Here is a 23,880-nt window from a genome sequence, read left to right as displayed (position 1 = left end):
GTGAATAATTAAGAAAGCGAATGTTGAGCAAACTTCGGTAAATCCTAGATTCAATTTTTCATAATTTGATTCAACATTCAAAAACAAAAATTACGGAAACGAGCTGAGTAAGTGCAGATTCAGTTATATACAATGTGTGTACAGATTTCTTGTACTCTATATATATATAATAAAACGATGGCGACAAGTCTAGTCAAACGGACGATCATGTGGTTCAAAGTGATTCGTGCGCGAAAAACTTTTGTCGTATTTTCGTTTATGAACTACCAAAAACTTCCCTATCACTGTCATATTTTTTTTTTAATAATATTCGCATCCCGATATGTTAAGTTAAGTACGTTAAAAGACAAGTATGAATGAATTAAGTTGGATTGAATGCAAATTAATCGTTGTTGGTGTATATTTATGTTTCGCTAGAGTAGAGGCAGACATCCGCAACAACAACAAGTGACATTGATCATGCGTACCTACTTGGAATCGACAATTACTTTATTTTTAGGTATTTCGAAAAGGTAATACGCGATTAAATAATTCCGGTAAAGGTGAAATAAACGACGATTTTACGGAAGAATAAGTCTGAATGTCGTCATCTAGGGAATCTAACCGTTTATTGTGAATTTTCACGTGAAACCGCAATCGAAGATCAAAATTTATTGAAAGGAATTGAATATATCACGTGCAAATGCCTCATGTAGGTGAAAATTGGGTCGCTTTTAACGAATTAATCAATGATTCTTCGGAAATCAAAATTCCGTGTCCAATATCTTGATAAAAAAAATAACGGAATTGATTGTTAGCAGTGTAAATTGGTTATTAAAACAAATAAATGAAATAGCACTTATTAAAATATAGATTTCATTCCGAATTATGTTTATAAACTAAACTTAAGTCTACGATATTAGCAGTCGTTGTCACTATCCTTGGACACCGAATAAATCGTTTCGTTTTCACTGTCTGTATTTCCTTTAATCACAATTTCTATGTTACCTTTATAAGGTTTCCTTTGACGTTTTCTGAAAGTCAATATGACCGACGTAATTGAGGATGTTCAATATGACTTGTACTTCATCAATTATATGTGGATACAGTAAGAAAAAAAGCTACTTCTGAGTCGTTGAAACTGCTTCTGAAGAACTTCAGGAATATTCAATTCAAAACATATTAAAAAATTGTTAATAAAATAACCGTGCATTATATTCAAGGTTGCCAATTCTTCGATTTTTCATAGACCATCATACGACAAGAAATTTTGAACGACTGTAGACGAGACACTTATTTTAAACTGTGCACTTCTTGGAGCAATTTTTTCAAAGCACCAAATTTAATAACTGAAATGCTACCTGAAACGGTTACATTCAGACTGCCCTTAGTTTAATAACTCAATTCACATTTTTCTTAAAAAGAAAACAATTTATCAATCTGATTAGCTATTCGATGAATATCAAACTATTAAGAACCCAATATAAGTATACAAACTACCTTAAATACTAAATCTGATCGTATATAATAATAATTATAAAATCGTTTACTATAAGATTAAAATAAATAATTAAAGACGAAGTTAAAAGTGACAATCTACAAATATGACATAAGTAGGAAATATAAACAATTCTTTGTGATGTTGAAATTATTGAGGTTAGAGTTTATGGTCATAAATAAGAGATATTCTGAATCACTCACTGATAATTCGATTGAATGTTGTGGAGGGCCAGAAAACGCCCGGAATCAGTTTTTATTACCCCACTAAACATTGCAGAACAAAAATATCCCAAATCAAAAACCTTTATTTTACAACTTTGGCCAGATTTTTGTCGTTTTTGCCCACTGTGGGCCTTTTGGGTAAAACTGAAGTAAACTAAATTTTATAAAGTATGGATTAAGCTCTAGTTTTAACCAAGATTGAAGAGAGTTGTTTTATGTTATAGATCACAATCTTACAGGTTGTGCTATCCCATATTAAATTCACATTTTTTATATGAAACACCCTATATTTTATTGCACATTTGAAGAGATATACAAATAGAAAATGTATATGAACTAAAAATGTATTTAAGAATTATCATTACGTTAATGAGATTGAGAGAATAAAGACATTAATAAATGGTTTTGATTTAACACATTGATATCAATACTTAACCAAGAAATACCCAGTCCGGAATTTGCTTTCTAAGACTTTTATTAATGCCCAATAACCTTTTCGTATTAATCAACGTTATATACGCGTCGAAATCAAATAAAACAAATTTTTATCTGATGTTTAAATCGACGAAGGAAGAAAAAATATTCTATTTGAAACATTTTACAAGTACGAGTAGCGTTAATATACTGAGAGTTTGTACAATTAAATAGATTATAAAAAATTGTGATGATTCATACAGGGAAAATAAAAAGTCGTAGAATTATTATATAAATCAAATAAATTCTTGATTATTGATTAAATCAATTGAATTAACACTCAAAATTAACCAACCAATTTAACCTCAACCAAGAAATCGTCTTGGTAACATAAACTGAGCTTCCTATCATCAAAAATGATAAATTTCCTGATATAGAAATTAAAGGAAATAATTAATATTAAAATGAATACATTTTGATATGAATTGGATGCGCTTATAACCGCGAGATGTAAGTAAAAGGCATGGTTTAAGTTACTGCATCTTTAGGCAATTTATGAGTTCAAAGCGAAAGGTGCGAGGTAAATGTGAAGCCACATATATAGGAAGTGTTTATAACATGCGTCTGTCATTTCTTATATTAATCTAGATTACCAACTCTTTAGAAAAAGTTTTAAACGCCCGTGGTTTAAACTGTGCCCACAACAATTATGGGAAAATTCTGTTGTTTGAATTTATGCGTCTTGTTACTTTTTAGACACAAGAGAACACAAAGTTTTGTCCCAAATCATTTTTTAATAAGAATATTCAAGCTTCTCAAAATAACCATTAACTGCCGAGATCCTCTCGTCATTTTTTCAAGTCTGGGAATAGGAGGAGGCTAAATCTGGCGAATAGAGTGTATGAGATAGAAATTCAAACTTGTCTTGATGAAATAAGACTTTTTTCTTACCCAAATGTGGCCATTTTGTTTGATTTCTTCGCTCAAACGTTGTAATAATACTCGCCGTTGATAGTTGTTCCTTTTTCAAGATATTCAATGAAAATTATCCCTAAAAACCGACGCTATGACTTTGCTAGCAGATGAAACAGTCTTTGTCTTCTTTGGAGCCGATTCACCCTTTTCAGTCCATTGTTTTAGTTGTTATTTTATTTCGAGTGTAAAGTTATGTACCCACGTTTCATTCATGGTTATAAAACGTCTCGAAAACTCGATGGAAACATCTTCACGACGTTGTTTTTTTTTCAGTATGAGCAAACGCAGCATCCATCTTGTACACAACTTTCTCATATCCAAATTTCAATTTATATGCGATGTATCACACTTTTTGTAATGTCTACTATGTCTTTTAGTTCACGCACTTTCAATTGACGATCTTTCAGTACCGCTTTATGGATTTTCTGGAGTCTTTAAACTTAGAGTTTATGCTGTATGGATTCTATCTTTCTAATCTGATTTTTCAAGCAACTACCGTCACCTTTAGGTCACAGGTCAGGATTATTCTCGTAGAATTAAACATTTAAAACGATTTAATCGAAGATATATTTTGTTATCTGATCGAATTTGCAAATGTGAGAAAAGGAGAAAAATACGAATTAACATAAAACGTAGCAACACGCAAATAAATCCAATATATATAAACAGAAAGTAATAAATCGAAATAACAGCGAGAAATATTAGTAGCTGATAGTTGCAGCTAATAAATATGCAATTAGTTATTTCTTATGGTGTAAAGAACGTACATCATCTGCATTAAGAATTTATTAACGTTAGAAAATCCAGGTAACTGTGGTTTTTCTTTCGTTTTATTCGTATCATACAACTTTGATTATGTCATGTCACTATTTTCATTATATTTGACAGTTTTTTTAAAAGCCAAATCAAAAATATACCGAATCAACGAGACCATATCGAATTGTCATCGAAATTTGTTTAGTACTTTAAGGCCGCTGGACATGATGCAAGACAACGTGCATGCAATTTCTTGCACGTCGCTTAACATTAAGCGAGTCTCTTGCAATTGCTTCGAGGTTACCACTAATCAAACTTCGATAAGTAAAAATAACAATTTTGTAACCTTAAATTTCATTTAATATTTTGTGGACTGTTTCAAAATTAAAATAATAAAGCTAAATAAAAGAAACAAGATATATCAAAGGAAAACATTAGTTTAGATATAGAAAAAATACAAAAATTAGTAGAAAAACATTTGAAACTCTCAAAAAAAAAAATAAAACATGAGATAACTGAGAAGTACTTGGCTAGAGACGTACTATCAGCAGATCAGAAACTCATTCATCATTTAGAAAGATTGCGTCTTGCATTGTCTTGCATCATGTCAAGTGGTATTCAATATTCTTAGTGTTTCTAATAGTTAACCTAAGAATTAACGTATTTCACTATTGAACTATCACTAGTAGAACCTGGATAAGATGAAGACCAAAGAAAAAGTTGTAGAGGTTTTGACTTACTAAGGATTCAAGTTAAAGAGTTAGAAATAACGTAGAAAAAAGAAAAAAGTTTCTAATGTGGAGATGTCAACTCACATTGATATACAGAAGGACAAGGAAACGAACAGCCCTTCTACCAGATCTATTCTTCGTAAACGAAAGACTAGAGAGAAACTGAAAATTAACGTCCTCGAGCTGCGGCTCGACTAGTAAGTTTGTCTAAAGGAACGCGACTGTACGAAGATCTGTAGAAAACTTATCAAGGCGAAAACAAAGATTTTCTATCAATATGGGACTGCACTAGGACAAGGAAACGAACAACCCTTCTACAAAATCTATTCTCCGTAAACTAAAGCCTAAAGAGGAACTGAAAATTAACTTCCTCGAGCTTCGGTTCGAATAGTAAGTTTGTCTAAAGGAACGCGACTGTACGAAGAACTGTAGACAACGTATCTAGATGAAAACAAAGATTTTATATCAATATGAAACTTCACTAGGGCAAGGAAACGAACAACCCTTCTATCAAATCTATTCTCCGTAAACTAAAGTCTAAAGAGGAACTGAAAATTAACTTCCTCGAGCTGCGGCTCGAATAGTAAGTTTGTCTAAAGGAACGCGACTGTACGAAGATCTGTAGAAAACTTATCAAGGCGAAAACAAAGATTTTCTATCAATATGGGACTGCACTAGGACAAGGAAACGAACAACCCTTCTACAAAATCTATTCTCCGTAAACTAAAGCCTAAAGAGGAACTGAAAATTAACTTCCTCGAGCTTCGGTTCGAATAGTAAGTTTGTCTAAAGGAACGCGACTGTACGAAGAACTGTAGACAACGTATCTAGATGAAAACAAAGATTTTATATCAATATGAAACTTCACTAGGGCAAGGAAACGAACAACCCTTCTATCAAATCTATTCTCCGTAAACTAAAGTCTAAAGAGGAACTGAAAATTAACTTCCTCGAGCTGCGGCTCGAATAGTAAGTTTGTCTAAAGGAACGCGACTGTACGAAGATCTGTAGAAAACGTATCAAGACGAAAACAAACATTTTATATCAATATGGGACTGCACTAGGACAAGGAAACGAACAACCCTTCTACGAAATCTATTCTCCGTAAACTTAAGCCTAAAGAGGAACTGAAAATTAACTTCCTCGAGCTTCGGTTCGAATAGTAAGTTTGTCTAAAGGAACGCGACTGTACGAAGAACTGTAGACAACGTATCTAGATGAAAACAAAGATTTTATATCAATATGAAACCTCACTAGGGCAAGGAAACGAACAACCCTTCTATCAAATCTATTCTCCGTAAACTAAAGTCTAAAGAGGAACTGAAAATTAACTTCCTCGAGCTTCGGTTCGAATAGTAAGTTTGTCTAAAGGAACGCGACTGTACGAAGATCTGTAGAAAACGTATCAAGACGAAAACAAACATTTTATATCAATATGGGACTGCACTAGGACAAGGAAACGAACAACCCTTCTACGAAATCTATTCTCCGTAAACTTAAGCCTAAAGAGGAACTGAAAATTAACTTCCTCGAGCTTCGGTTCGAATAGTAAGTTTGTCTAAAGGAACGCGACTGTACGAAGAACTGTAGACAACGTATCTAGATGAAAACAAAGATTTTATATCAATATGAAACTTCACTAGGGCAAGGAAACGAACAACCCTTCTATCAAATCTATTCTCCGTAAACTAAAGTCTAAAGAGGAACTGAAAATTAACTTCCTCGAGCTGCGGCTCGAATAGTAAGTTTGTCTAAAGGAACGCGACTGTACGAAGAACTGTAGACAACGTATCTAGATGAAAACAAACATTTTATATCAATATGAAACTTCACTAGGGCAAGGAAACGAACAACCCTTCTATCAAATCTATTCTCCGTAAACTAAAGTCTAAAGAGGAACTGAAAATTAACTTCCTCGAGCTGCGGCTCGAATAGTAAGTTTGTCTAAAGGAACGCGACTGTACGAAGAACTGTAGAAAACGTATCTAGATGAAAACAAACATTTTATATCAATATGAAACTTCACTAGGGCAAGGAAACGAACAACCCTTCTATCAAATCTATTCTCCGTAAACTAAAGTCTAAAGAGGAACTGAAAATTAACTTCCTCGAGCTGCGGCTCGAATAGTAAGTTTGTCTAAAGGAACGCGACTGTACGAAGAACTGTAGAAAACGTGTCTAGATGAAAACAAAGATTTTATATCAATATAATACTTCATTAGGGCAAGGAAACGAACAACCCTTCTATCAAATCTATTCTTCATAAACTAAAGCCTAAGCAGATACTGAAAATTAACTTCCTCGAGCTGCGGCTCGAATAGTAAGTTTGTCTAAAGGAACGCGACTGTACGAAGAACTGTAGAAAACGTGTCTAGATGAAAACAAAGATTTTATATCAATATGAGACTGCACCAGGGCAAGGAAACGAACAGCCCTTCTATCAAATCTATTCTCCGTAAACTAAAGTCTAAAGAGGAACTGAAAATTAACTTCCTCGAGCTGCGGCTCGAATAGTAAGTTTGTCTAAAGGAACGCGACTGTACGAAGAACTGTAGAAAACGTGTCTAGATGAAAACAAAGATTTTATATCAATATAATACTTCATTAGGGCAAGGAAACGAACAACCCTTCTATCAAATCTATTCTTCATAAACTAAAGCCTAAGCAGATACTGAAAATTAACTTCCTCGAGCTGCGGCTCGAATAGTAAGTTTGTCTAAAGGAACGCGACTGTACGAAGAACTGTAGACAACGTATCTAGATGAAAACAAAGATTTTATATCAATATGAGACTGCACCAGGGCAAGGAAACGAACAGCCCTTCTACCAGATCTATTCTTCTAAGCAGAAACTGAAAATTAACGTCCTCGAGCTGCGGCTCGACTAGTAAGTTTGTCTAAAGGAACGCGACTGTACGAAGATCTGTTGAAAACGTATCTAGACGAAAACAAAGATTTTATATCAATATGAAACTGAACTATAAATATATTATAGTGGAATCAACGTGCGTGATTTACGTCTATTTGAAATAACAGCAAAGATGTAATATACCTGTGTGCGAGACCACACACTAACTTCCTGATCATACAAACGACCAGACACCCAACGAAATATTCGCGACCATAGATAATAATTTGAATTTTATCTGTGACATTTCTGACACGTTTCTAGTATGTAAAATTACGAGAAGAGTTGTTAATATTGTAAAAATACCGTGTATTTATTATACTAAATGTGTATAGAAACTCGACTTAATATTTTAACAAGAAATAAACTTCTAGAACCAAAGAGAAAGGGATATTGTCATATTTACTATTGGAGAAGCGGTTAACGATCTTCAAAATTCAATAAACTAAATAGAAATTTGGACTAATGAATAGTGTAAAAGAAAATCTTCCCATTAAACATTGGGATGATCCCATATAAGAAAAATATTGAATATCTAGGACTACATCTGAATAAAAAACTAAAGTGATGGTACCAGACCGAAAAGAAAACAAAAGGACTGTAATTTAAATATTCGAAAGTATATTAGTTACTAGGAAGAAGCTAATAATTAATTAATAAGAATGATTTGCTTTTATACAAATACTTGGACTGTACTAGTGAAAGTAATTAAGCTTGTTTTCAAAAAAAAATAGTTAACGCCTCAATGTATGACTAAAATTGCACGAGTATCCACTTAGGAACGCGGATTACACTTACCTACCTATTCCACGTTCAGGGTTCAATACTTTACGATGCAAAAAAAATGCACAATCATTTCCCAATTGAAATGAAATCGATATTTTCCCGCAATTTGCAATAATTTAAGCGCAGATTTACTGGAAAATGCCTTCTATTCTTTAAATTAATTCTATTCTAATGTTAATATTTAATTCCGGGCATGCTACATACATAATTTTGTTACTCATTAAGCTTTTCTTGTGTATATTGAAATTGTATTGTATTTGTATCTTTATTTAGTTATTTCTATTTTTATATTTTAGTTTTTTCAAGCTTTCGTCTACAAATTTTAACAATTTTTTGACCATAAACCATTTCTCTCTTTATTGGCATCTCCTTAGAATCAAAAAAGTGTAGAGGAGATTGCAGAAGATCGCGAAGAACTCCATAACCCCAAACAATGAAAGCTTAAACTCTTGGATAATGATGATACAATATTCAAGTGTAGCCTTCAATCTTCTGGTAGAGAAAAATGTTGACCAATTTATTTTCGTTGCCAAACAATGATTGAATGGCGAAAGTCCCATCAATACGATGTTTTGACTGTTTTTGTTTGAGCTGATGCGTGGGAGTTCGCGTTGTCGTAATCTATTGATTTCCCTAATTTTTTCGAACACTTCTAGTAAACAAATGCTGGTGTATCATTAAGAATTGATCGTTCTATGATGCTCCATTTGCGTCAAAGTGCTCCGTGACAACACGTTCCGAATACGTTCATCAAATGTCAAAATTTATGGCGGCAATGTCAGATTTGACATCAGCGTTGCCATATCTCAAAACTTATAAAGCAACCCTCGTATCTCGTTTTGAATTTCCAGCTTAACCATATTCTCGAGATATAGACAATTATGAAAACCGGTCCTGAATAAAATTGTATCATTGTTATGTACTGAATTATGATTATTTGTATGCCGATGAGATCAGAGGAGTCCCCGACCGAGAATGCCTTTGTAGCAAAAGTCTTTATTGCGAGATAGTTACAATAATGTTATTATCATAACTATGCGCACGCGGTGCTATAGTTTAGACACGCCTTTCCACAAGACTGACACCTGTAATTAAAATGGATTTTCATTGTCCCTTTCGATGTTGCCACAACGGTTGCCGTGTCATCAACGTTGATCGAAAATTTGATGCGTCATTTCGCATGTTGTGATATACCATGTTTAATAAAAAAAAATGATCACAATGACTTTTATATTTCGAATACAATAATTTTGTTCAACTTTTTGCATAACTTGAGTCATATTTGTTTTAATAAACCAATGATTTAACTATTTTTAACGTATAGACTAGGGAGAAGAATTAAACAATTATAAATAGTGAAAAAAAAAATAATGGTAGGATGGAATCCATTGGAAAAGAAGTAAAATATGAAAAAAATGAAAGGAAAAATAGTTTACGGGTGATTTGAGGACGGGAAGGTGGAGGCGTGAGTTTTCAAGGGCAAAAAAGTGTTGAATAGCAAAGTTGTAGGTAATGACAACTTTTCTGAGAAAATTTACCATAGTGGTAATAATATTTTTCACACCATCAGAAAGTAGAGATTTCAACGAACAAAAATCTCACTGGTTTTTTTTAAAATTAACATTTTAAAGGGTGAATTTTTGATTGAAAATTAGGGTGTTTTTTCATTATTACATCAAAATTTCAAATCAAATACATACAATGTATTTGGGATATAAAAAGTGAAACAAAAAGTTTTTTTATAAAAGATGAAAGTGAAATTTTGGTTATTTGAATTGTTTACTTGAATTTTGAGGTTATTTGAAAGAAGTTTGAATACAAAACTTTCATAAAACTTGTAGTATTGCCAGAAATCGAGATAAACCGTTTTTTACCCTTAAAAACTCAACCCCTTCGCCTTCCCGACCTCGAATCACCAGTAAATTATTTTCCCTTCCATTTTTATTATATTTTTCTTCCTTTCCAATGCGTTTCGTCCTACTATTATTTTTGTTTTGTTTTCGAAACTATCGATCCTTGGTCTGGATGCTTCAACGAGTTAAGATTTAAATATGCTAATAGTAAAATTTTTTCTTATTTTCCGCTTTATATAACTCGGTTATGTAACTAAAAATGATTTTGTTTTTGTTTACAATGCAGCGTATATCCTATTTATAAATATGGATGACTTAACACATGAATAAATTACATACTAGAAATAACTTCAGTCTATAAACAACTTATAGTTTTCTATATTTCTAATATCATCAAGTATTTCGTTAAATGCTTCACTAGATTATGTCAGTAAACTAATACAATTTGCATTTTTTCAAACATTAGATTAGAAATAATGATAAGAGAAGAAGAAATACAAACAACAACAGGCTCCATCTTAAACCACAAAGCATAAATGGAAAAGGTTTTATCTATGATCCAAAAATTTAACTAAAAAATAAATGAAATACATGGAAATATATTGTGAAGACACAGATGTTTATATGGCACAAGGTTTCTGTAGAAGACGTAGAAATTGGAAAAGAAGAACAGAATGCACGAAGGAAAAATGTTTTTATGAGAGTTTAATCTGCTCTAGCTTCAGTATCATATTTGGGACCTGCACTCTCAGTAGGAACATTGGTATAGGGCATAAAAAGGCCTTGCTGGCGAGTTATTTGACTGAGGTTTATTTTTCGGAAACTTTCCAAGGTTTTGCGAAAAATTCGTTATATTGGCAACACTTAATGCAGTTCATTTTAACGGAGATATCCTATTATAAAAGAAGACAGTCTTTTCAAAATAAACTTTGGGAAAGAGAGCGCTGGCTGGGAAGGATGGGAATCCACGGCTAACCGAACCGAAAATGTTTTTTTAAGCTCAAGCTGATAAAAACCTGTTTACGATCGACAATATCGCAATTTGATAACTAACTGGTTATCATCATCAGGATTTTAAGTGATTAGAAATTATTAAAATCTAATATTTGACACTTTCAACTTCATTAAGAAGTGAGTTTGATTCATATTTAAATATATTTTTATTTCTGCAATTATTTTGACATATATTTTCATATTTAATACTGTGAATCCATTTTGAATATCATTTTAAGTGATATTTGAACATATTAACCAGCAAATCCAAATTGTCTCCTTTATAATCCAAGATCGTTGAGTCAGTAGTTGAAAACATTCAGGCTCTTTGTATTAATTGTGTTTACATAGGGCAGACATATCAATATTTAGGAAATAGATTGAGGATTCATAGACTTCAACAAACATAGATTTAAATATAAAAATTCTTGAAAAAAAGTTGAATAAAGATGAGAGAGAATATATGGAAATGAAAAATTCATCTATGATAAAAAATCTGAAGCAATTTGAGTCAAATGAAAAATATGTATCACAAATTAAGTTGGTTGAAAAGTTGAGATTTACTTACTCAATCAAATTGTGGAATAGGAGCGAAACTGAATTATAAGGAGTAGAAATTTCAAATTTATTCACGTGACACGAAAAATATTTTGAAAGAATTCTATTAAATCTATAAAATTCAAAACGAAACATTTGTCAATATTTTTAGAATTGATAAATCGTTCAACGGCTATCAATATGCTAATATCTTATGAATAAGCATTTGTTTAAGTAAAAACTTTATGTAAGTTGAAGAATTCAAAATCCGGTTGGAATGTGAAAACTCTTAAGCTATTTCAACTTCACGATAAACGATCTGTTTTCTTCTTGTATTTCTTTTTTTAAGGATTCGTTCTAACCACACGACTCCAACAACAGATTAATATTTTTGCCGTTAACGTTCGTCGGTATTGAAAAAAAATGTCGATTTACGGTCACAGACTTGTAGTACTGAATGTGTATACGTGAACATAAGAATATGTCTATCCTTGTGCTAGAAGTTGAAAAAAAAAGGAAAATAAACTAAACGTATATAATAAAATATTATGATACCACTTAGTCTCGTTAAGTACGTTTAGATTTGCATTTGGATGAATTACTATTCTAATAATAATAATAAAATTACTTGTAAATTCATGGAACACAGTTTGTCGAAGCCAATTCGAACAACGAGTTAAGAATCGGCTCATCAAAAGTAAGTACGAAATTAAAAAATACGTGTCATGGAAAATTTTATTAACACACTGTATATAATCAAATTATGTGTTCTGTTTGGTCATTGGCGTAACTTATCCCCTAAATTTTCTCTCTCAAAATGGCAGTATGTGTCTGAAGAAAACCTACAAATAGCAAAATAATGATGATATACAAGAAACTGAAAATGTTGAAGTACAACTAGCAAGATGTTTAGGAAACATTATCAAAATGTAATTCCTAAACCATCTTGTTATTAAGTGACTTAAATCAACTTTTAACTTCCGTAGAAACTCTACGTATAGCTATAGACCATAGACTTCTAATAACAACATGGATATCAGGATAGATGTCTTGAATCAACTGGTATCTCTAAAGAATTTTGGTCAACTACACGGTAAACGTTGTGGTTCTTTTTTAGGAACAATACAACGAGGGTAAAACAAAAAATTAGTGTATGCAATTACCAATTATCGTCGAAGATATCGAAGATCTACTTTAGCAAAACAAATAGTTCGATAGGATTTTTGGAATATTCAAATTGATGTAATAAATTTGAAAAATTACAATTGAGCGAAATAATTTCGTATATTTTATGAATGTATATCTTTGGACGTCTATGGTTATTTAAGTATTAAATCCGATGTCGACGCATCGCTATGCAGTAATCCGTTGTAACGTTAAATAACGTTACTTGTATTTGTATTTTTGTTTCCTTGAATCCACGGAAATAGAATAAGATAATTTTCATTTAATAACATCGTAATTACGTATCGTATACCCTCATTATATGCTACAGATATAATTTGTTTATGCAAGTGGAACTATGTCTAGCCTGCATATTGCTAAAGATAATTCTATTATCTTATAACCTGTTTTTATATGATTGGAATTATATTTTGTATCTCTACTTTACGAGGGCTGATTTTCTACTCAACATTCCAGCCGAAACATGGAGAAGGAAACACTGAAAATTGAAACCGAATTATTAAAAATTCTAACCGAAACACTGAAAAATGAAAACACTGAGAATTAAAACCGAATTACTGAAAATTCTAAGCGAAATACTCAAAATTGAAATCGAATTACTGAAAATTTCAACCGAAACACTCAAAATTGAAACCGAATTATTAAAAATTCTAACCGAAACACTGAAAAAAGGAAACACTGTGAATTGAAACCGAATTACTGAAAATTCTAACCGAAACACTGAAAAATGAAAACACTGAGAATTAAAACCGAATTACTGAAAATTCTAACCGAAACACTGTGAATTGAAACCGAATTACTGAAAATTCTAAGCGAAACACTGAATATTGAAACCTAATTATTAAAAATTCTAACCGAAACACTGAAAAATGAAAACACTGAGAATTAAAACCGAATTACTGAAAATTCTAACCGAAATACGCAAAATTGAAATCGAATTACTGAAAATTTCAACCGAAACACTCAAAATTGAAACCGAATTATTAAAAATTCTAACCGAAACACTGAAAAAAGGAAACACTGTGAATTGAAACCGAATTACTGAAAATTCTAACCGAAACACTGAAAAATGAAAACACTGAGAATTAAAACCGAATTACTGAAAATTCTAACCGAAACACTGTGAATTGAAACCGAATTACTGAAAATTCTAAGCGAAACACTGAATATTGAAACCTAATTATTAAAAATTCTAACCGAAACACTGAAAAATGAAAACACTGAGAATTAAAACCGAATTACTGAAAATTCTAAGCGAAATACTCAAAATTGAAATCGAATTACTGAAAATTTCAACCGAAACACTCAAAATTGAAACCGAATTATTAAAAATTCTAACCGAAACACTGAAAAAAGGAAACACTGTGAATTGAAACCGAATTACTGAAAATTCTAACCGAAACACTGAAAAATGAAAACACTGAGAATTAAAACCGAATTACTGAAAATTCTAACCGAAACACTGAAAAAAGGAAACACTGTGAATTGAAACCGAATTACTGAAAATTCTAACCGAAACACTCAAAATTGAAACCGAATTATTAAAAATTCTAATCGAAACACTGAAAAAAGGAAACACTGTGAATTGAAACCGAATTACTGAAAATTCTAAGCGAAATACTCAAAATTGAAATCGAATTACTGAAAATTTCAACCGAAACACTCAAAATTGAAACCGAATTATTAAAAATTCTAACCGAAACACTGAAAAAAGGAAACACTGTGAATTGAAACCGAATTACTGAAAATTCTAACCGAAACACTGAAAAATGAAAACACTGAGAATTAAAACCGAATTACTGAAAATTCTAACCGAAACACTGTGAATTGAAACCGAATTACTGAAAATTCTAAGCGAAACACTGAATATTGAAACCTAATTATTAAAAATTCTAACCGAAACACTGAAAAATGAAAACACTGAGAATTAAAACCGAATTACTGAAAATTCTAACCGAAATACGCAAAATTGAAATCGAATTACTGAAAATTCTAACCGAAACACTCAAAATTGAAACCGAATTATTAAAAATTCTAATCGAAACACTGAAAAAAGGAAACACTGTGAATTGAAACCGAATTACTGAAAATTCTAAGCGAAACACTGAATATTGAAACCTAATTATTAAAAATTCTAACCGAAACACTGAAAAATGAAAACACTGAGAATTAAAACCGAATTACTGAAAATTCTAACCGAAATACTCAAAATTGAAATCGAATTACTGAAAATTTCAACCGAAACACTCAAAATTGAAACCGAATTATTAAAAATTCTAATCGAAACACTGAAAAAAGGAAACACTGTGAATTGAAACCGAATTACTGAAAATTCTAAGCGAAACACTGAATATTGAAACCTAATTATTAAAAATTCTAACCGAAACACTGAAAAATGAAAACACTGAGAATTAAAACCGAATTACTGAAAATTCTAACCGAAATACTCAAAATTGAAATCGAATTACTGAAAATTTCAACCGAAACACTCAAAATTGAAACCGAATTATTAAAAATTCTAACCGAAACACTGAAAAAAGGAAACACTGTGAATTGAAACCGAATTACTGAAAATTCTAACCGAAACACTGAATATTGAAACCGAATTACTGAAAATTTTAACCGAAACACTGAAAATTGAAACCTAATTATTAAAAATTCTAACCGAAACACTGAAAAAAGGAAACACTGTGAATTAAAAACCGAATTACTGAAAATTCTAAGCGAAATACTCAAAATTGAAACCGAATTACTGAAAATTCTAATCGAAACACTGGAAACGGAAACCAAAACACTACGTATCATCATATGTTCCACGTGATTTAAATTTGTCTCTGAAGACGATAACTTGTTCATCGAAACTAGCGTCAGATAGTGCAATTGTGAAAGTTGGTGTAGTGTTAACACCAACGGTTCTAAAAATTCAAGCTTAATTGGGATATTATTAGGATTAATTAATTTAATGTTGATATTAGTTTAATAATTAAAATTAGAAGTACATTATGGTGAATAAAGTGGTGAAAACGTCTGAATTTTCCTTCTTTTAAACTAATTGAAGAGGTTTTTAATGAGATATGGGCAGTTAAAGTTGAAATTAATAAAATGTAAAAGCTCCGCTTTCAAATCGAGTTCAATAGATTTTACTACTATCAAATTTTGGTCTACTTGATATATTTTTTTTAATTGAATACGTTCTATAATTAAGAATAATTGACATTTATCAAAACCGAGCTTCTTTCTATTCTTTCGCCTAGTCAAGTTCCCATATATGATTGCTCTGATTATTTTCGAGGTCATGTGTTAATAAAGTAACATCGTATACACATTCACACAAGATACCAAGTTCACTGTTAACTGTATCATTTACAAGTGTTTTAATTGATATAAATAGACAAATGGTGTGCTTCTATAATTTCATTCTCTCTTCGTGTAAATTGCTCGAAACGCTTCAGTGCCATTCTGCTATTTTTATAAAAAATAAGGAAGTTTGACGTACGATTTTTTATACTTTTTCTTTGTATTGTTTTCATTGCGAAACGTAAACAATTTAAATGAATCTAAACAAAAGTAAATCACTCTCTATTGTATATTTTCATTTTTTATCATTTTAATAACATTTTATCGTGAACAGGGTCGATTATTTTGAGGTTATGCGGAAAAGTACAGTGCCTACTTCACCGACCTCAAATCGTCGTAAATTTTCATTTCATTTTTATTACATTTTCTTCGTTATTCAATAGATTTAATGTTACTATTATTAAATTTTCTACAATTTTCAAAGGCTTTAGCCCTGGTCTAACAGTACATTTATATAATTGGCGCACATGCAAACACCTTTTTAGTACAGTCTGAGATACGTTCAATATTATCCTAAGAATGCATTATCTAGCCATATTCGGCGTAATTTATACCTGTAAACCTACTTCTGATGCATAGAAATAGTTAAGGAGCAGATATTAGACGAGTTCATAGCTTTATTGTAGATTATCTTTAAGAAAAAACTTACACCTCTTTTTCCGAACTTCACCAAAGAATTGATTAGTACATTAGTTTGGGTTGACTTTACTTTTCCATCCTTCATATTTGTTCATTCCTTTCTGTAGCTTGAATCGTCGTGTTTAGGCATTTTCGTCCGTAGAATATATTGGGAAATCAAATTCCAGTGGTAAACAAAAGTTACCACAATGGTGTAGATTCAATGAGGTATTTGAGAACCCATCATCCACCTTTCTCTTTGATCTTCCTTTTAATAATTTTGCCCTCTCTTTAACGTACGAAATCTTCACTCTTTCTCAGGTATATTGCCCTTTTTTTCAAAAGCAAAAAGTTTCTTCGCAATCATCTGTATATTCAGCTCCAAGACCATTCAAGTTTTTATTTATATTCTAATTAATAATAATAAAATCTTCTCATTATTCTATATTCACACAATAGGTAATATATTTGCTAAATTGATTACTACAATACTGTTGTTAGATTTAAATGAAATATACAAAGCCCTAATTCGCTTTTAACTAGGTTATTATAATTATCATTGCTTCTAAATCAGATCTTAATCATCAAACTCTTTAAGATCCAGATAATTTTTACATCGAATATAACGTAATTTTTGTTTTGTATCGGCCCTTTCAATTTTGTTTACCCTCTATTTATATCGACCTCAAGCAATTGCCCTTTTCCTATTTCCTGTATTCTAACATGGACTATCAACAACCCAAGCGACTTTATCTAAAATGTGTTAAAAGAAACATTAAATTAATATAATTATGATTTTATTTTATACAAAACTACGTCGTAAAGTTTAATAAAATTATCCCCAATCCTACGAAACTGAAGGGTTCAAATATACAAGATATTTTAGTCATTAGCTTCAATTGTAAAGTTTTCTTTTCAGTATAATAGTTTTGTTAATGTTATTAATAAGTTTTAGTATTTTTAATTTACTTTAATATGTTTAGGTGCAACGGCCCCTCAACTAAAATTTCCCTGGTCGAGTTTTGCGTCTTTCCAAACTCGGATTGTGTTACGCAAAATCGACATCATTAAAATATTCCGGTTTTGTCTTATTGTTTATTTCAGACTGTTAGTTATAAAATCTGTTTTACTACACTGCATTCACTATTTATTTTATCATAATTTGTTGTTTTCTTTATAATATACAGCCTTTGAAATTAATTATTTATAATCTCAACTAATTTTTTTTTCATGCTCAGTTGCTCGTACCTCATGTTTCAAGGCTTCCATCTTCTATTTGAATTAAATATTATTTTTTACCACTTCACCCTCAATTTGAACTTAAATTCTTTTGGGTTTTCGATTTTTCTCAATCAAATTGAGTAAGTTTCTATCTACTAAACAGCTTAAAACTTTTCCAAACCTATTTTTAGAAATTTTAATGTCATAATGATAATAACCAATATGTTTTGATTTTTATACAGCAACAATAAGAAAAAAAAAGTTTTTTTTATTATATATATATAAGACAAAAAATACCCACTTTTACCGGAAGGATGTTTTGGTTTAGTGGAAGATCCTTCTAAATCTGAAGATATGATTTATATCGCGTATCTACAATATATTTGGTCGATGGATTGGGTTTTTTGAAAATTGAGAATCAACCTCATGCACAAATCTCAAAATTGTTTCAGAAAAATATATAAAATAAGTTGTGATGACCAAATACAAGATCGAAAAATCTCAAATTGAATAGCTACAATTCTAAATATAATGTATAACTTTTGTATAAATAAATTGATGTATTATTAAACTTTTATTTTTATTTACAAATCAATTTCTCATTTAATTAATAATAAAATCTCGCAGAATGAATTTCCTCATCAGATTAGGATATTAATGACCTTAATCCGTGTTTGTGCCGCATTGCCGTTTGTTGTTTTTTTTTCTTTTATTTCCCGGAGAGTGTACAGATCCTCAAGTGTGTTATCTCGAAAAGATATTATCTTTACGAAAGTAATTGACATTCCAAAAGGATTATAATTGCTTCCCCATGCGACGAACGCAATATAAAAGCCAATCGATGTAAAGATAACAAATATTTAATACCTACTACAATTGCAAAATACTATAAATTACTCGGCCAAAAATGGTAACAGAAATCGTGCGCTAATCGATTGATTACCAACTAGGACCGTATTCAAGATAAATTTCCAAAATCGATAAGATAAAAAATGGAGGACGCATTTTTATTTATGGGAAATGTATGGGAGGCACTACAAGCTTAACCCCAAGTTTGTGGGGTGATATCTTGTAAACTATAAACCTTTTACTGGGTTGTTATGAGTATTGACGAACCCGGTCAACTTTGGAGCGTTGAATCAGCGTTTTAAATGAATGGAATTTAAAAAAAAATATGGAGAAAAATCTTCGTGAAGAGCTTCTCTACAAAATTGTTCTGGCATAATTTTTTAGTAAAATCAATAGAAAAAAAGTTATTACGCAAAAAAGGAAATTTTTTTCACTTTTTTGTTCATAACTTTTCAAATTCTGGATTTATGACAAAAAGTTACATAAACATAATTGTAGAAAAAGCGATTTGCTACAAAATATGTGTGAACAAATTTTTTGTAAGATTGGTAGTTTCCGAGATATTGCGAAAAACGTGTTTAAAAAAGTAAGGACCAAAAAAAAAATGTATTGATAACTTATATAACTAATATATTCCCATTTTAAACTTCGAATTTCTAAGCTGTAAATCTTTAAAATTGTCTTTTTATTTGAATTTATTAATTCAATTTCGATTTGATGTACGAAATACAGAATTTGCTCATTTTAATTGGACTGATTGCAATAATCCACAACATTAAATAAATAAAAAGCTAAAATAGTAAATAAAATATCAATATTTTTTCAAATTTAGTATGCATTTACTGTGAAAGAGGAATTTTGAGTATTCAAACCGAATTTAAAAAATGAAAACAATGGGAAATAAGAATTGACCACGTAAAAAAGTTTTTGTTCAGATTCAGAACGTATTAAAATTGTTCTTAAATTCGAGGAAGCATCCAGTGAAATAAACAAGCATCGTAAAACATTTGTTAATATAATTATTCGTCTACTTATACTAGTACGTCTCTGCATTAGGTCTTATTTCTTATATTACAAAAATACAAATGTAAATTTACAAGTAACATTAAACGCATATTTCAATCGGCGTTTTTGATCTCCGATCTCCATTCTTCAGATAATTTTTGTTCATTTCCAATTATGGAATCGTGTTATTTGTGTGAGTGTGAATTGGATCTTATAAACCTAATTTTTCATTCTCCTTCTGTATTATTTCAAATTTTCTTCGAGATCTGGCTATTTTCTGCTTTCATAATTCAATATATAATTATTCATTTCTTACTTCTTTCACCTCTTTTATATGGTTTTGTTGATGAATTATATTTAAATATTTATCAATTGAAATCTCGTTAATAATAAAATAATAATAAAAACAAAATCAAAATAGAAATCTCTTTTAAAAAGAAAATCAATTTCACATCTCAAAAATTTACAGAATAGAACTATAAATTATTTAAGTATTTTTTTATCATTTATAGCTTATAGCTATAGCTATAATGTGAAGCATTTTTTTTTCGTGTATTAGATTCTGTTCCAAAAATCTTTCCAATTATAATTTTTGATATTTCGTTTATTTTTTTATCGCATCGTTGACCTGTTAGTCTATTTTATAAATACTGAGATGTCTGCCCTATGTAGACAACATCATAATCATACAAGGTACTTGATATATGGGTATTGTGGGTATTTTAGGTTTTAGTTTTGTAGAATAAATTAATAATGTATTATGTCCTTTATAACTTATACTAATATCATTTTTTTTTTTCAAATAATTCGACAATTACTCGAATAGTGTTTGTACACATGGTAAAAAAAATGTTTTGATGATTACTTTCTCGATTTATTGTAGTATTTATTCATCCTTTTCTCGAATAAGTTGTTTACAAGCTTTTCCTGATTATTATTTTCGTTTAATTTATTCCTAAATTTCTGTATCCACATTTTTTTTAAACTTTACTTGTTTATTTTTTTGCACTATATGTTGTTAATTGTTTCTTTCTTCTTCTTACTGCTTTAAACCCTGCTTTTCATAAATTTTTTCTTTATATATATATATATATATATATATATATATATATATATATATACATATATATTTATTCAGAAATGAATTTAACATGATTTGAATTTAACAATATTATGGATTTTTTTAAATTTATACGAGATCTGGTCTCGGATATCTAACATCTTTCATTGTGAAATAAGTAGGTTGATTAAGAAATTATTCAAATGCTTACATGTTCTTCGTGAATGGAGAAACAAGGTTAAATACATTGTTCTGTTATATAAACTCGGGTGCACTAGAACAAACATTTACCTGTTTATATTTCTCATAGTAGAGACGTGATACCTACTAGAAAAATTATTGTAGGAGGTATCCACAGGGTCATCGAGTTGGCCTTAACCGAGTCATGTTTGTATATTCGATTTTATAAGATCAAAGAACTCTGCATTTTTTTTAATGTATAAATATCAAATAATTTTTATAATTCCGTTGATAAACCAAAGAGAAATATAACAAAAAATATTTTGATAAAGACTAAAGTTGAATCAAAGCGTCAATTTTTTAAAAATCTCCCAAAAATTATGCAAAAAAAATTTTAAAACAGAAGATATCTAAAATCAAGAATATTTAGAAGCATTAAATTCTTGTTGTAGATATAAAAGATAAATCATTTAGAAATTTAAATAAAATATTTACAGGATTAGAATAAAGACTAAAGAATAATTTGGTATTAGTAAACATTTATTTTTAAAATGGAAGCGTTGAACTTTGAAAGATTATATCTCGGTTAATTCTAAATTTTTGTTTTCTAGCAGCTTCAACTTATATTTTATATTTTCTAATATATTGAATTGTATATTAAGTCATTCCTTTATTAATTTTCGTCATCATATTTTTGAAAAATTAATCTACTACTACAGTATTTACTATTTTTGACATTGGGCGTTTTTTTTTGTATTTTTAGTACTAAATACTACGTCTGGTTTATTCACTATACGTTTTGCGAATGCATTTGGATGCACTTTTCCGCGTTCTTCTTTTCGTGAACAAATTCATTGCTTATAAACTATGGGACTCGTAGTATCATTTTTAGAAATTTGAACTGAGATCCCTGTATAATTTTGATAATTCAATTTGGAGCTGTTACTCATAATTTAAGCACTATACACTATACTAATTTATAATAATTCACTTTTCACTATTACTTAACTAAATTAAATAATTTATTCAAATTTTCCGATTACTTTGTTAATTCGTTTTGTTAACTACACCTATTTATTGTAAACTGAAATAAAATGCGCTACAAAACTCTTTATATATGAATAAAGAATATCCTAGAAGAATTCTACAAACCAAATAAAAAGCTTCCTAGAATTTATTCAAAAGAAACAATGTAAATAAACCGCTTGCTATGAAAACTTGAGATCAAACGAATTCCGCAATTTATTAAAAAATGTATGTATTCGTCAAAATTTAAAATTCTATTATAGCCAATTATAGCCAAGCAGGGCCGGCTTAAGGAGACCCATTTCGTAAACTTGATCATAACATTATGTCTTTATTTTCAAAATATACTTGAGTTTCGATGATCAACTTCTTTTTCGATGAAAAATTTCGGTCCTTTTAAAAGTTGAAAATAAAAAAAATCACTGGTGGCTAAATCTGAAGGATACGGTAGATATAGAAGCAATTCTAAGCTAAATATTCACGCTTTTCTCTATGGTTTTAGTGATATGTGACATCGTGCATTGTCTTAATGAAACAAAACTTTCTTTTTCTTCAAATGGGGATATTTTTCCGTGATTTAGTCCTTCAAACGCTTCAACAACCATAATATTTTACTGGCACCAAAACCTTGCAGGCCGATTTTTACGCTTTGGAATCGCTTCATCACAAACATTCCATTCGGCTGTCGAATGAATTCTTTTATAAATTCATTACGTTTGAAAAAATCCTAACACCATGCATTTATTTTTTTCGTACGAATTAACACTATCCCTCCCATTGTTTAAACAAATTATATTTTCTTAAGGACAATCATTACATTTTCGTCGATACTAAACTATCAACAAGTACCATAATAGTGCGCTTTAACTGGTATTCGTACTGACATTGAATTAGTGTCAATAAATAAAAGCAACATATATAGTTAGTATCAAAACGTAATTATTTGCAATAACAATTACCAGCTATTGTCGTTAGATTGTTCAATATTTTTTTCTGTCAGTATTACGTGAACGATTTCGAAATAATGTTATTCAAAACAACAGAAGATTGGATTGTTTTCAAAGGTTTGTTTTTCATTTATATTTTTCTTATTTTCACGTTAAAACTTTCGAAACTGCAGTAATCTTCGAATACATACATAGATAGTGCAATTACTGCAAAACTAGCTAGAAGCATTCCACAGTCTTGATTTGGTGTTATCCGTATTCAAATTACTACACTACTGGTATTATATTTGAAATTAAATAATCCTTACATACCTGAGAACGTATTTAGTACTCTGAACATTCCTTTCAAGTACTTATACACCGAATAGTACCGTGTTTTACAGAAGAATGAACTAGAAGATTGGCATTATCGTTAACGTTACTATTTTGTATATTTGATTCGAAAAAACTATTGTTTTCACTATTCTGATTTAAGCAATAAAATATAAGATTTTTCCTGTTGGTACTAATCATACATTTTCTCTAGTAATGTACTGAACTCCTTCTGTACTTTCTATTTACGGTGCTAGAATGATTAAGTTAGGTTAGGTTAGATTAGGTTAGGTTAAGTTATATTAAGTTAGGTTAGGATAGGTTGTATATTTTCATAGAATGATATACAGAGTGAGTTTAATGTATGGAACACCTCAATTATTTCCCAATCTATGTATTCGTCTAAAAAATCCATATCTTCGTTAAGATTTTCGTTCCTGAAATTCCATTGTGTGTTTTTAACTCTT

The 23,880-nt window shown here is 30.2% G+C and overlaps 1 protein-coding gene across 2 annotated transcripts in view; it reads left to right on the top strand.

Moving 5' to 3' along the window:
• LOC130895242 (calpain-9-like) overlaps positions 1 to 23,880 on the top strand; it is a 51,422-nt gene that overhangs the window by 5,712 nt on the left and 21,830 nt on the right. The window contains exon 1 of one of the 2 annotated variants that reach the window (XM_057802450.1): positions 23,010 to 23,218. The exons of the other annotated variant lie outside the window; for it this stretch is intronic. Within the exon in view, the coding sequence (XP_057658433.1) occupies positions 23,179 to 23,218 (40 nt within the window). The 5' untranslated portion in view covers positions 23,010 to 23,178. Of the gene's footprint in view, positions 1 to 23,009; positions 23,219 to 23,880 lie in introns of those variants that run through there. 2 annotated transcript variants of the gene reach the window in all.

The sequence above is a fragment of the Diorhabda carinulata genome, chromosome 6 (assembly GCF_026250575.1).
Source record: "Diorhabda carinulata isolate Delta chromosome 6, icDioCari1.1, whole genome shotgun sequence".
NCBI lineage: Eukaryota > Metazoa > Arthropoda > Insecta > Coleoptera > Chrysomelidae > Diorhabda > Diorhabda carinulata.
Note: the sequence above shows the minus strand (reverse complement) of the source record. Positions and strands in the feature narration are given on the sequence as shown.